The 15,381-nt window shown below is 47.8% G+C and overlaps 1 protein-coding gene across 1 annotated transcript; it reads right to left on the minus strand.

Annotated features, from left to right (window-relative positions):
- Positions 1-250: 250 nt before the first annotated feature.
- LOC129677828 (coiled-coil domain-containing protein 121-like) lies at positions 251-1,219 on the minus strand. Its single transcript, XM_055608446.1, has one exon. The coding sequence runs from the start codon at positions 1,217-1,219 to the stop codon at positions 251-253; it is 969 nt and encodes a 322-aa protein (XP_055464421.1).
- Positions 1,220-15,381: the final 14,162 nt, after the last annotated feature.

The following is a 15,381-nucleotide window of genomic DNA, read 5'->3' on the forward strand; positions in this document are numbered from 1 at the left end:
AGATGATCTGAGAATTCAAATGCTACTATTAAAAAAAATGGGTGATACTGCTCATTTAAAAGTTTTCCAAACGTTCCAAATCTCTGGAACCCACAATCCAGGGAGGCGGACAGCCAGGTTCAAAGCCAGGAGCACAATCCCATATTGCAACAGGGGCTCATGAAAATGCTATTCTGTTCTCCAGGATGGATTCTTTGAAGACTTTAAATTATCCCCCGTGCTCCAATTTCTTAATCGGTCATGGTATCTTTTACTTTGAAACTGTTCTTGATTTGGTGCTCAGCATGGTTTTGGCAGCTCGCTGCTCCTTGAGGCCTGGATTGTGACCGAGATGTCGCTCGCGTCCTGCCTGCAGCCGCTGCCGCCCTCTGATCAAGGCTTGCATATACCACTGTTCCTCCTTCGCCCGCTGCTGCTGCTTCTCCAGCTGGCTGCGCACAGCTTCCGCCTCGCGGTACTCCTGACTCAGTTGCTGGAGCTCCTTCCGGAGCTGCTGCTGCTCTCTGTGGAGGCTGCCACAGAACTCAGAGTGGGCCTGGTTGGCTGCCAGCGCCAAGGCCCTGTACCTCCTCGTCAGCCCCTCGGTGTAGATCTGTCTCAGCTCCACCGAGTTCAGTTCGGCCAGCTCCTTCTCCATCCTTGCCTTTTCCCGCAGGAAGTGGACGTGCGCCTCCCGGTCCTTGGCCGCTGCCTCCCCTCGAATTTTCTCGATCTCCTCCTCCAAGGTCTGTATTTTCATGTCCTGCCTCTCCTTTACCATGCAAACCGGCTTCAGCGCCTGTAGCTGCTGCTTCAGGTCCTTCTGGGTCTCCTTGCCCCGTAGCAGCTGGGCTTGAAGGGCTGCATTCCTCCGGGTATATCTGGACGCCAGTTCTTGCCTCCTTTGTTCTACCTCGCCACATTCCTGCACATACTGCTTCCGCAGGGCCTCCTGCCTCTTTTCGCACCGTTCTTTGTTTTTACGCAGGTATTCCATGAAAAACTGGTTCTCAGCCTGCACCCGGTATTTTTCCTCTAGTAGCTGCCTGGCCTCCTCCAGCAGCCTTTCCCGCCGGTCTTTAGTTTCTTGGATTTGCTGGCTCAGCTCCTTCAGCGCCACCACCGTCTTCCTCTTCACCCGTTTCTCCAACCTCGTTAGCAACTTTGGCTTGAGATACATATTTAGAACAGTTAGATATGGTGTGGGCGGAGGGTCATTTCTAGGGCTCTGGGCAAGCATGCTCCCGGAATCCCAGGTCAGGAAACGTGACTGCAAGGGAGCAGGCCCGGCTGGTGGGGGTCACTCCAGGGCACAGCGTCCTGAGCAGAAGTTCCCAGGGTTTCTCCCGCTGGTAGTCAAGGTGACCAAGCCACACCCAGTCTGCCAGGAAGTCGCCAGGCTCACCCAGAGCAACGTCAGAGTCCGTCCAGGGCTGGCCCAGAGCTCCTGGCTTGAGGCTGGTGAACCCTGTCCCGGGAACCCCTCTGGCCTTGCTCTCCTGAGGACCAGCACTCTGCACTCTCATGCCCTTTTCATGGGTCAGCGCCCCCTTCCAGGCTCTGCCATCCCTGCCGCATTTTGAGAGCTCAGTTGGCCCCAGCCTGATGTCCTTCCCCGGAACCCTAGCTTTAGGGTGGAAAGGATGGATTCTTCATGCTAGCAGAGGTATAGCCGGCTCATCTCTGCAGCGCTGAGGGTGGCTCTGCAGGATAAATGCCGAGACCTAGGGCCGGGGCAGGTTGGTTGCGTGAGTTCCCTGTGTATCATTGAGAAAGGCAGCATTGGAGAAACTGCCTTTGTACAGGGCACAGCCAGAAGAGCCTGTGCCAGGTGGAAGGGCAGGAGGAAAGAAAGGTTTCTAAAGAACTGGAGGGCCCAGGCTATGGCCTCTCATAGCCTTGCCGTTAATTCCTTCAAGGCGCCTTCGTCTAGGAGGCTGTCTCAAGTGCATCCTCCGGGCATGCTTGGTACTGCTGATCCTGTAGTGAGGAAGACAGTGAGCTAAAGATGAAATCGCCGGGTTCTTGAAGCCTAGGGCCTATCGATAACTCTAGAAGGCAATAACCTATCTTCTGCCATTAGTGAAGCGGGGACTATGGTAAATGCCTCCATCTTATCTCTTGGCTATAATGGCATTCGACTTTGGGCGGCTGAGGAATAAGTCTCCCAGACAGCCGGGGCTGTGGTCTGTTGCCTGCACAATGCTGTATCATACACGAATTCATGTGATCTTTTCAAACTTTGTAGGTGTGGAGTACATTGTTTCTCCCACCTCAGCCATGAGAGAAACTTCACAAGGCACAGAAGCGAAGAACTCCCCAGAGGCCACATCTAAGGAAAGAATAAAAACTCAGACCTCTTGGGTTAGGATAGGCAAGTTTTAATCTAGCCTCATTTCTCAAAACAGTTCCTGCAGAAACCCCACCTCTTTTTCTTATTCCAAATATTTTAATTTTTGTTAAGACTTTAAGTCACACATTATTGTCATGATATGTGAAGCAATCTATTCAAGCTTCTACAGGGATACTAGAAAGTATACCCGTCTGATCCGTCAAACGGGCAGATAGACTGACACCCATTTCCTGGGCCAGCTCTGGATTCTAGGCATATAGCGTTCAGTGTGCCTAGAATTTTGGAGATTGTAACACCCTTCCCCGATGTACAGCCAGCACTTCATGGGGTTGTGGCTGTGCCGGGAGGGAAATCATACTCTGTCACAAATGCCTTAGGGTGGGTGGGGGAGAGGAAATCACACTCTGCCACACATGCTTCCTGATTATCCTTTCTTTCTGTTAAACAGTCACACTGTTTGGTATCCAAACCAATGCCAGAAAGTTCTGACAGCTGGCGGGACAGTATCAAGTCCAGGCCTCACTTCATTGAGAGGGGGTGTGGCTGAAGTTAACAGGGGTTTCAAGCCAGGTCTGTACAAGCACCAATGGCCTGGCACCCGTAAAGTTCATATAGAACATCTAAGATGATTTAGGTCAGACATCATCACTCAAGAGTTCTAAACCAGATTTAAGATTCCAGGGAATTGGTTTCTGTGGATATAGGATTGCTGCTTTAAGAACTGTCCTCTGATTACCTTCCCTCCCCCTCACAAAGAATCCCTCTGCCTAATGCTTGGGGAGCTCTGAGCGGCCCATCAACCGCTAATGTAGTTAAAAGGCCTGCCCAGCCCCTTGAACTTGACTGTGCTTGGAATGTCCATATCTGGGAATGTACAGTCTGCCTCAGAGCAAGGGTCGAGGGGTCTGCTCTTTCTGCAGACCCAGTTCCTAGCAGAGCCAAAGTTAAGGGAGACTGCAGACTCTCTTCATGCTGTTCAACGTCTCCCTCCTTGACTGCAAACAAGGCCTCTTTGAGTTTGTGAAAATAATTGCCACGATAATGCTGATGGCCACCACTGGCTGAGCTCATGCTAAGTGCCAAGTGTTCCCGGATATTAGGTTGTAGTTGCCAGCGTGGGGTTGAGACAGTTTTACAGGCAAGGAGGTTGAGGCTCTAAGAAGTGCCATTCTTGTCCAGGATTGTAGGTAGTTGGGTCTGTCTGTCCCCACGGCCCCTGACTCCTTGGCAAGACTGTTACGCCCTCACAGGGAGCTAGATCATTAATTCCCTAACTTCGCCAGGATTCTTCTAGCTATGTCTTCGCAGACTGGCTTCCTTGAGGTTCTGGTCTGGGTGTTCTAGGCAGGGAAGAGGGATGCACGCTTGATTCAATGATTCTTGCCAACAGAGAGTTTGACAAACACTCCGGTCATATTCCCTCCTCCCACAGCCCCAAGCCGTGACTCAGCCTGTGCCGGATGTGTCGGAGATGTGAAGCCACACGGCTTCTAGAGTCACTGTACCCATAAAATCTAAATATAAAAAGACAAGCAGCCCAAGTTGGGTAATGGCTTCACTTCCTATGGTCCTGCCTTGATTTCCTGGAGACTCAGGATGCGAGATACAGACTAAGGCCCCTAACTGGGATAATTGCGCTAAATCATCTGTTGGAGACTGGCTTTAGCAGATGCCAGCTGTGGAGACAGCCCAAATAAACCGAGAGAGCCTCAGCATGGCAGCACAAACAGATATCTCCGGCCTCGAGACTCACGCGGCAGTGAGGCCAGCCAGAGTGCGCTGGGCAAGTCTCGGGTGGATAGACAGCCTTAGCGTGGCTCCCAGACCAAGAGGGACAGTACAGGACACTGGTGCCATGCAGAGCACCACGGCAGACGATTCAAAAAGCCTTCGGTCTAAATTGAGACAGAAAACTATGAGAAATCCTCATGCTGAGGCGCTTACAAGGGTTAAAAGAAAGCTGCAGAACAAGTCCATCCCCAGGCACACAGCAAACCTTCTTCAGAAATAAAATAGAAAGGGGGAGGGACTTTATCTAATGTTCTGAAATTAGATACACACAGAACTTGAAAGTTTCTTTCCTGGTTGTCTGGGATGAAAAACGTCTGGTCCTACAGTCACCCCTAGGGTCCTTTCCTCTCGAGTCATCTGCTCTAATAGCTCGTTCTAATGATTCCGATTCTTCTTATTTAGAAGATGTGTCCGTTTGAAGAATTAGGTTCAAATGTATGTGATGGAGATATATAGACAGTAAAATTAGCTTGGAAAAGAAAGACGTTCTGGGCTGCAGAAGTGGCTCAGTGGGCAAAGTGCTTCCTGTGTGAGTGTGAGGATTGAGTTTGGACCCCTCCCCGCAAAGGCTACGTAAAAGCTGGGAGCAGCAGTGTCCCTCTGTAACCTTTGTGCTGGGGCTGCTCCGGAGGAGAGGTCCCGCTGGAGATGGGCAGCTCCTGGCATCCTGTTGAACACCGACGTAGCTGAGATGGTGAGCTGATGGTAAGCTCCCTGTTCACTGAGAGGCCGTGTCTCAGATAAGATGCACCGTGATAGAGCCAAACACGCAGTGACAACTTCTGACCTCCATAGCTGCACACACACACACACACACACACACACACACACACACACACACAGAGAGAGAGACAGACACACACTAAGTAAATGTGTAGCTTTAAAAAGGTTGGTCATTTTATCATGAAGGCAGTTAGTAACGTCAGCGAGCAGTCATTTTCCCATAAGTCATTGTGTCTCAGCACAAAGAAACAGGTCATAGGTCATATTGCTATAAGACTGGCTGTGCAAGGTAGGACAGGGTGACTATGGGGCTCTTGGGATAAGTCTCTCTCTTGTGTTTCCTCTGACTCAGGGTCTATCAGGATAAACTGTCCTCCTCTACCCTCATTCACTCTTTGCACCCCAATGCCACCTCCCACAAGGAGTCTTGGAAAAGCTGTGCCAAGTGCCCAGTGAGACTTTAAGTCCCTCCTGGATCCTGTAAACATGTTAGTCACTGATCCAAGAAGGAGGTGCACACCTGCCGCTGCCAGGGACATTCTGGAGGGTAGACATTTCCTGGAACCCGGGCCGGCAGCTCCGTTGGTGTTGGCACGATTGGGCTCCACCCACACGGACACTTCTCGTCAAAAGTGCTGTGGCTCTTCCGTTCCTACTGTGGCAAACATGCTCCACCCATCATCCTTGGTCCAGAGTTCAAGTTTGCTCATCTCGCTGTTCTCAGCGGCTCAAATGAGGCACCATGGCGGGATGGCTGTGGGGAGTGCTTGCCTGCCTCAGGGGGTTGAGTTTTCAGTTGGGATTTGCTCAGTGCCACTTGGGTAGAAGGACTTGTCATACCCGTTTTTCAGATGAGGAAACAAAGGCTCCAGGCAGCTGCTTGCTCAATGTTGAACCCATAAATAAGTAGTATAGTCAGGTTTTAGGTGTCAATCCTTTTTACTCCAGAGAGGGCTCACTCTCCCTTCCCTGTGCCTCCTCAGCTTCTAAGGAACTACCCAGATACACCCATCAGGCCAACACACTTCTTGATGCCATTCATAGCTAGATGAAGCCAGAGCACAAGCATATGGCTGTGAGTACTGCAAGAGCACCTTGCTTGCTTTTGCTCTGCCCTGTGGGAACTGAGCAAGGCAGAGGACTTCCATACTACGTGGATCTTGGCCAGTTGCTCCAAAGCGGAGTCTGCCCAGTGGCAGCCTGCAAGTGCTAAGTAGGGTTTTGGTGTGTGTTCGTTTTCCTTTAGAGTCCCACCTCCCTGGTACTTTTAAGCAGTTATCAGTGATGCTAATGAGCCAGCAAGGGTGCCCAGTAAGGGATAATTTATTCCCTTCTCCAGAAGCTGAGGCCAGCACCTCCTTGATGACAGACAACCTCTTCCCATGGGGACGAAGAGCAAACTCAGCATCCTAACGAGTGTCCTGCCAGGGTGTCATGACTAATGCTTGTCTTGCGAAGCCAGAGGAAAGGTCTTATTCTCAGACACAGTTCTGCGCCATCTGAATGATGCTGGCTCCAGGCTCGGTCCCTGGGGACATCAACCACCCTGCCAGCTCAGAATATTTTTCTGGGGCTGTCAGAAAAGTGTTGGCTTGGAAAAATCACATGGGGCTTTATTTGTTGTTTGCTTTAGTGTTTTAAGTTTTGACGTTTGGGTTATATAGCCATTTTGCTCATTGTCTCAGTGACACCTTTTGGGTGGCTCTATCAGATCCAACCAGGGGATTAGATGTCATCAGAATGACCGCTTTTGATGACAGTTCTTCAGTCTCCATCAATGTCTCTGCATGGTTCAGACTGTTTTAGAAGGCAAAAAAAGAATTCATGACTTGGGACATAACATATTTCATCCTGGAACTAAGACCCTGATTGCTCCACTGCTTGCAAAGTGGCCTTTGTTATACGGTAAACAAAATATCTAGTGACATACATTCCTATGATTTATGGGTGTCAGGTTGTGCAAATAAAGGTACACAACATTAGCTAAATTTGAATTTCAAATCAACACTTATTTTTTAATAAAACCATATCACATGCAATATTTGGAGTATAACCTACTTAAAAACTACCTGAAGATTCAAGGTCGAGCCACACACAGCATGCTCAGTAGCAGAGTTGCTTAGCAGGTGTGAGACCCTAGATTTCCCCTCCACACACACACATTAGAGAGAGAGAGAAAGAGAGAGCTCAAATTCTGTATTTTATCTAGCACCCTGACTTATGTTTAAAAACAGCACTGAGACACATAAGGCTGCTTTTGTTTTCTTCACAGGTTTTTTTTTTTTTAAAGCCATGCTATATATCCATAAAACTGAGGTAGTGAAGAAGCTCTATACAGCTTGCTCTAAAAGTATTCCTTTGCTTCATTTCCCAGGCCCCAAAGCAGCCATTCTTAGCTTCTTGTTTTTTTCTGGGAAGAGGGTATTTAGCTCGATTGTTCCACGCATCACACTTGTACCTCGATGTCTTGTTTCTCAGCCTTCCGGAGGGTGGGGTGAGAATTCAAGCCTTTGTTGCTCCCTTCTCAGGTTGGCCTCCCTCCTCTACAACCTCTGAATATATTTATGCAGTCTCGATCCTCTCTGTACCTAAGGCTTACATGTTGTTACCATGAACATCATGTTCACAGCTGAGCCGTTTATATTTCCTTTGGGATATAACTTTTCCTAGTTTTTGTTTTTAGGTGAACACTCTGGCATGCTTTTTTTTTTTTTAAAGGAATTTGTTACTGACTTTTCTATAAACTCTCTCAGCTGCGTATGTCACTGAATATTCAAAACACAAAGGCTTCTCTTTCATGCTGTCCCTAGCCTCAGTTGGTTGATTTGTTGGCATCAGGGATCACCCTTCTTCACTGTGCCCATCATCAGCTTTCTATCACTGTACCAAAATACCTGAGACAAATTTACTTAAAGAGAGGGAAGGTTTGGTTAGTCCATAGATGTAGAAGTTTTCTGTCCATGACAATTGGCCCGTTCCCTTGGACATGTGCCAGCATATCACAGGGGGTGGGGGAAGGAATGGTGGAGTAGGACTGTTCAGTGAGGAAGAAGATGGAGAAAAGTCCAGTGGTTCCATTTAAGGATACAGCCCCAGTGACCTAAAGACAATCCATTAGACTCCACCCCTCAAAGACTCTAGCAATTTCCCAGCAGCATCCCACACTGGGAACCAACTCATTTAAGGTCGACGCTATAACAACCACCATCTGGGGCCTTCTCGCAGTCTCTCTTCCTGCAGCACATGTTCCCTGGGGTGATGCTCCCATTTTGAACTCTCACTCCCATCTTGATGTAGTATAGCTTTCAATAAGCACCCTCCCCGTAACTAATTGATGAGGTAAGAGTGGATAAATGAGTGAGAAGCAGCTATGTGTGGGCCTTGCCCTGTACATCACCACCCCTGCTTGTCTCCCAGAGTTGCCGTCAAGTCAGGATACCATCATTCTCTCTGTGCAATGACAGAGCAAACAGCCCTAGTGAGTTGATCAGTGGAGGACACAGGCTTGCAAGCAGAAGGCCTGACTGTCTTATTGGCGCGGCTCTGCAGGCACACTTAGCCCCTCATGTCCTCCTGAGACCCAGTGGAATCTCTCCCCATTACAGAACAAGCCACTTCTGAACCTGACTGACTCCCACACTTCCAAACGAAACTATCTGAATGAAGAGCCATTAGAGTGTCAGCTCCAGATGCTAGCTGTGCAGTCCTAGGAAGCTGCCCCACTAGTGATGAGTAATGGAGTAAGAGGGCACTCGCTTTTGAAGTTGTTTTTATTTATCCCCTTCCTCAGTAGTGATTAAATAAAGCACTTAGTGATTTAATGGTTTGATTCACTCCTAATGAATGTGGATTGCTGTAAAGAGGATGAATTCATTCTCTCTGTCCAGATTGTAGCTTGGCAGAGGATGCTTCTGCTTCCTGAATGAAAGCCTCAGGTTTTGTTTTTGGGTTTTTTTGGAGTTGTTTTTTTTTTTTTTTTGTTTTTTTGTTTTTTTTCATTCATTTTTCTGTATCCAAAAGAATAACCTGGTACAGAATGGGAATCTTACAACTTTTTCTGGCACACCAGAGGTGTGCCCCAGATGTCACCAGGTCTGGCCAGAAATGTTTGCTGCAGCTGTCCAGCTCTCAAATAAAAGCAATGTGGTTTCTCTCCAAGCTGAATCTCAATCTCTCCTCACCCCCACTGTGTGTGTGTGTGTTCATCTGTCTGTCTCTCTAATTCCTGCCCTTTAATTAAAAAACAAAACAAAAAAAACCACTTCTGTGCTTTCATAATAAGAGTGAGGAGTGGTTCAGCCTGTTTTGGGGATGGAGAGAGTGACAGAGAATTCACACATGGATTGAGGAGAACAGCAGCACAGAATTTCTTCTGAACAGCACAGTTGACATGAACCTGAGGTTGTGCAACTGAGAAACCTTGAGCAGGGAGCTGAGGATGTAGTCATGGTGAATATTGAAAGACTCTACCTAGTTAGGGGGAAATTAAGTTGTTTCTGTAGCTTTTTAAAAAGAGTCTAAAAAGTTGCTTATATGTATGCGTACTTGCATGAGTTTACACAAGCCCGTGCAGGTGCTTGAGGAGGCCAGAAAAGGTCACTGGATCTGTGGGAACTGGATTTACATGTGGTTGTGAGCCACCATGTGGGTGCTGGGAACTGAACCTGGGTCTTCTACAGGGGCAGTAAGTGCTCTTAAGCACTGAGCCATCTCCCCAGGCCTGAAAAAAAAATTATATATATATGTATGTGTGTGTGTGTGTGTGTTGTTTGATGGTATATTTCTCTGTCCTATTTGAGGAGAGAATCCTCTGCAAAGTTTATTTTTTATTAAAGAAAGCACAATTTAGATGTGGGTTGATAACATAATTTTTGAAGGTAACAATTGCTGGGGAGTTTGGTTAAGCTTCCAAAAACTGGGTCTTTCTATTCTGGACAACTAGATAAAGTGGTTATAATTTCTGATGAAAGAGAAGGGGAAATTGAAAATCAAATGAGGAAAGATATATGATACCAAATGTTAGGTGACAAAGAATATTTAGCTGTATATTCTTCAAAATGGCAGCAAATCCAATAAAGACCGAGAAACTGAGAATGATGGATATGGACGTGCATGGACAAAGACGGATAAGCCAGCTGTCAGGAAGTCAACTTGGCAATCTCAGGGACTTGCCAGCATTCTGTCTGTCTGGCCAGGCACATCCTCTTCCCCCTGTTCCATCTAACAGTATCACTCACGCTTGGAGGCCTGTCTGAAATACCTCCCCTCTTCTGTGGACCCCCCTCTCAGGGTTTTGGGTGGCTCTGTCACACATAGCTGCTAGCCCCCTGCTGCTGTAGTGGTTTTCATAGTCCATTGGTAAGGCACTGCTTTAGAAGCCGTGTTTCTGTAGCCCTTGCAAATGCCACAATGCTTGAAAACACTGTATGTTTTGTAAATAATCGCTGGGTGACTTGGTAAATGGCTTTGATTGTTGTTTAGTAATCCTATCATCCTGCTTTTGAGTTGTAATTTTTAAACCGCATGCAAGCACATTATCTCATTTGCTTGATGGGCCCTATTACAAGCAGGCAGGGTGAGTGATAGCATTTAATAGAATTGGGAAGGCAAGTTCAATCATTTTCCTCTAAGGCTCTTCAGAGCAGAATGTCAGAATTTCTTTTGTGAGATTCTAGGAGAAAAACTCTTAAGTCACATCTATATTCCTTCTAATTATCTCTAATTGTGAGCAGATGGTCTTGCTTCCTGAGTCACAAACTTACAAAGCCCCCGGTACAATAGATGGGACTCTCTCCCGAAGTTATAAACCCACTTACGGTAACATGCAACTGGCAGATCCACCAGTGTGGATCCCTGCTGTGAGCTAGCTCCTCTGTTAAGATATGCTCCCATCGTGTCATAATCCCTCTGAGACATTCCTGACATGAGATAAGGGTGGTGCTGGCCTCTCACATCCCGTTGTTGCTTTGGGGCGTGAGAAGCTGCCACAAAACTAAAATTCCAAGAAGAAAATGGAGGAAAATGGAATCGCAGTTAAAACTTAGAGATGCTCTGCTCTTCTGTGTCTATGCTTATCCTTCCCTTCTGACAGGAGGTCTGTGCTTCTATGAGGAGCCATCTCTCACTCCAAGCAGTTCTAAGTTGGGTGAATGGACCTCCTGGAAATGGGCAGTTGTGCCAGATAAGGTCCCAGGTATCCACATGACCTCTGCCTGGCCGATGAGAACCTTCAGTCTCCCCAGCCTCTGTGATTGATCCGGGCTGCGTGTTAGATCACCTTTCTTTGAACCATTGGAGCAGAGATCCCTATGGTTCCCTCTGGTAGGGATGGAAAACCGTGGATACAAGCCACATCCGGCAGGATGGCAACACTGTGGATTGGTTCTGTCTGAGATAACCCAGAGGCTGGTGAGAAGAAAGCTGGCTGTGGGCTTGGTCTGGATGACATATTTTGAGTCCCTGAGTACAGTCATATCTCACATCAGTTCTACTTCCTTGAGATTGTTCCAGTTTTATAAGCTAATACTTATGCAATAAGCTAGCAAGTCTCTTTCTTTCAAGTCAGTTGGAGTTCTATTTCTGTTTCGTATTTGCTTTCGTGACTCAGAGTCCCGACCAAAGCACGCAACTTGGGGTGGTGTGGGAGAAGGCTATTTGAAATTTGGAAAAGCACGGCTGAGAAGTTGTTTTGATGTCACAGCACCCAGGTGGGAAATAGGAAAGAAAGAGAGATTAGAATCCACACACGTCTTAAGAGGATGATGTGGGTGGAAATTACAGAGACAGCAGCAATTGATACAACTAAACAATCCACGGAAACATTATCTGCTGCCCCTGCAGGTGGGCACTGAGCTTCGAGGGGTGTGCAGGAACGGTTCGTGAAGGTACTTGGCTGCTGCCGTCAGTTGGCTATTAGGCGCAAAACATAATTGCTGTTGCTTTGCTTGTATCCGAGGAACGTTTTGCTACAATCAGTGTATGAGACGCGCCGCTGGGGTATGAACACAGGTCTACATTGTGCAAACGTTCATGACTCACTTCCCTGTACCTTTTGCATATAAGAGCAATGAAGAGAAGGGGAGTCGGCAAACGAGCAAAACTAAACGACTCTGTTAACCAGATCCTTCACCTGGGGTTCACGGCTTACGCTTATGCTTTAGACACTCGAGCCCCTTGGAATTATGTGCAAAAATTGCACTTACATTAATCTTCCTGCAGAGAGGCTCCAAGGTGGAGCACAAAAAGAGTTTATGGGACCTGAGGAAGCCACCTGAGCCATGTTGGCCAATTGGCTGCTGCCTTGTGTAAATTAAGGCATGAGAATAAACAACTGCCCATCAGTCTCAGAAAGCCCTGGGGAGTGGAGCCCCAGGAGCTGCGAGGATGCCAGAAGGAGGAAGGCAGACGTGGCACCAACCACCTGCAGGGGAAAAGATGGGATAAACAAGCCCGGAGACACACGGCCTCAGAGACACGCTCTGAGCCTGCTCTCTGCATCACAGCATCTTGCTAGTGCCTGGTTCAGGTGGTGTGTGATGTTTCGGAGTCTTATTGTGTCCCCTCTTGTCATCTGGGAGGTTGCAGGGCCCTGCACCCTCTGTTGTCGGTTTGTTGGTTTGTTTTAAATAAGCTGTAGTTGTCAGTTATTCATAAACGAAGAGTCCGGAAGGAATTACAGAAAAAGAGAAGTTGGACTAATTGTTCTGGGTCCCTTTCAGCAGTGAGCTTCAACGATTCTTTGATTGACAGGAGCATTTTATGGCTTATCATTAAGAATGTTTTAAATATCAAAATGGTGCAGAATAAAGCACATTATACCCTGGTTCTAAAGCCACGTGATGTTTGTCAGTTTGAATGGAATTTTTTTAAAGGTGCCTTCATTGTTAATATGAACCACTAATACTTATGTTACATTTTAAAACTGTTCGGAAATAATTTCAGATTCAAATAACATAGTGCAAAGAAGCCTCCCATGTGTCCCCGCTTAGATCCCTACCCTTGTTCAATCATCCTTTCTGTGTCTACACGTACTCCACACGTGCCTGTATGCGTGCAGTTGCCTCTGAAATGCTTGAAAGTGAGTGCTGACCTCACCTGAATTCAGGCCCACAGGGTACACAGGAGCCTCTCTTCCCCTTTACTTGCTGCAAATGCCTTTGCCGATTGTGAGGGGCGTGGCTCTCTTGCCTCCAGCAGTGCGCACTGTTACCCGGTCGGTCTTGGGATCCACCTGAGGTGCTGCCAACAAAGCTGGAAACCCACGCCACTTCAGAAACACAGACACATAGCCTAGACTCTATTGCGGCGGTTCCCAGCCTTCCTAACCCTTTAACCCAGCTCCTCATGCTCTGGTGACCCCATCTGTAAGCTTATCTGACTGCTGCTTCATAACTGTGATTTTGCTGCTGCTGTGGATCGTAATGTAAATATGGGGTGCAGGATTTCTGATATGAAGTCCCTGTAGGGGCCACAGCCCACAGGCCGAGGACCACTGGCCCATCTGGGCCACACTTCCCTGGGGCCCTGCTCTTTTATGTGTAGTCATTGTTTTATTTGCAGTGTAACTAGGGCCACTTGGCTCTGCTTATATTTCATTGTGAACTGCTTCCCAAACTGGCTCCTGGCCCTTGATGACTTCACTTATTATTTTTTGAGCATATGAAATGCTCTGAAATGAGCAAACAATAAACTCGGCAAAATGTCCACCCACTGCCCAGGTATTCTAAGCTAACACACCCACCATATTAATAAACACACTGTCTTTGCAGCTGTTCTTCGTGCAGTCTCTCTCGCACAGGAAGCAGGCAAGTCTGGGGCCTTTCTCATCTACTGAAGGCCCTGCTTTATACATTCTGTTGCCCTCTGCTTTTTCTCTCCTGGCACTGTGACCTGGGAAGTGCTCCATTTCCTTTTTCTAAGATCTTCCTTATTTTTTTTTTTTTTTTTAATAGCTGCATGCTGTTTTCCATTGTCCTCTTTGTGTGACCACTGTCTAATACCAGGGCACTGAGGTGGCTGCTGAGCCCTGCCGCTCACTGCAGGGGCTCCCAACCCACCTGCTAGCTACACTCAACTGTCACCTCTCTGTCTGGTCTCATCCTGAAAGGCCTTGGCATAGAGAAGGTCCAAAAGCCTTGCCTGACAGAATGACACTCTTGACACCTATTGGCCCTGGGAGAGGTGGCTTCAAGGCTCACTAGTCTATTGAAGGCCAAGCCAAAAGCACCAGTATGAGCAATAACACAGATGCAAAGAGAGTGTGGAAAAGCAGAGGCCAAAAGGAAAGACGAAGGGAAGGGGAGGGGAGGTGGGTGAAGGGAAAGGAAGAGGGAGAAAGAGAAGGGATCAGAAAGCAGAGGGCCAAGCAGAATGACACAAGCAGATATGGACCTGGTGGTTGAGGCTGTCTGCAAATTGTACTGTGGGATCTGTGGGGCTGGCAGTACATGCTCAGATCACCCGCATGGAATGGACCCCTCAGCTCTGTTCCTGTACCAGAAGGGCTACCTCAGTCTACTGCCTCCTGGTGACTGCGCCTGCTATGGCAGGTGTCTGTGAGCAAACCTGCTCACCTGGAGCCCCTTCTGGAATGAAAAGTGTCTTTGCTGCTTCTGTCCCCCTCTGGAGAGCTGGCCTTGTCCCCATGTGGGTGTTCTGGCTGACTGGATGCTGAGCAGAGCAGCAAGTCCCCACGTCCTGTTCCTACTGGCTGAGGACCTAACAGGGCTGTTTTGAACACGAGGAGGTAGGCTTATGCTCCAGGCCCCCCCCACCCCCAGATTGGGAAATTCAGTAGACCTCTCTATTAGCTGTGGTACCTACAGCCCATGCTACTTTCTGAGGATCACAGAAGTGTTTGCTTCGTCACTTCTTCTAAAATCGAAAGGAAAGGTCAGGTGTGGTGGCATGTGGTTGTAATCTAGTCTTGACAATAGCAAATACAGCCAGAAGAATAAACAACCAATTGCTGCAAAGAACCCAAGTCACCATGTCAGGCAAGGATTGGGGATGCGGACCAGGCTCTCATCAGCCCTGTTAGGTGGTGGAGCAAGAAGGGCAGTTATGATCATGGTTTCACATGGCTTGTTGTAGTTCTCCACATCATTATTATTTGTACGAGTTTGTGTGACAAAGCAAACCTGAAGTTAGCCCTATTTAGAGGGGGGAATCCATCCTCCTGCCTCCATGTCTGTGTAAACAGGATATGATAGCTGCCTTGGGCTGGCCCACGTGGGGCTCAGTCAAGCATGCTATTTTTTCCTGTTCCCCCTGGGGATTCCCACACATGAGGTGATGTTTCAAGCCCTTGGGAGATGGGATTCCAGAATTGTCTTGCCTCTGAAAACCAGAGTTTGGAGAAAACACTTGCATCAAATATTCTACAAGGCTAAATGACTGATTAGAATTTTCTTTCTTGGTTGTAGAAGGTTAGAATGTTGCCGATCCAGAGCCAAACTATCTTGGGCTATCCTCAGTCCCCTTATAGCCACCCTGTGTCTGGCCTAATAGCTCTTTGATTATCAGTCAAACTTTTG

This window comes from Psammomys obesus, unplaced genomic scaffold (assembly GCF_907164565.1).
Source record: "Psammomys obesus unplaced genomic scaffold, mPsaObe1.curated_primary_1811, whole genome shotgun sequence".
NCBI classification, from domain to species: domain Eukaryota; kingdom Metazoa; phylum Chordata; class Mammalia; order Rodentia; family Muridae; genus Psammomys; species Psammomys obesus.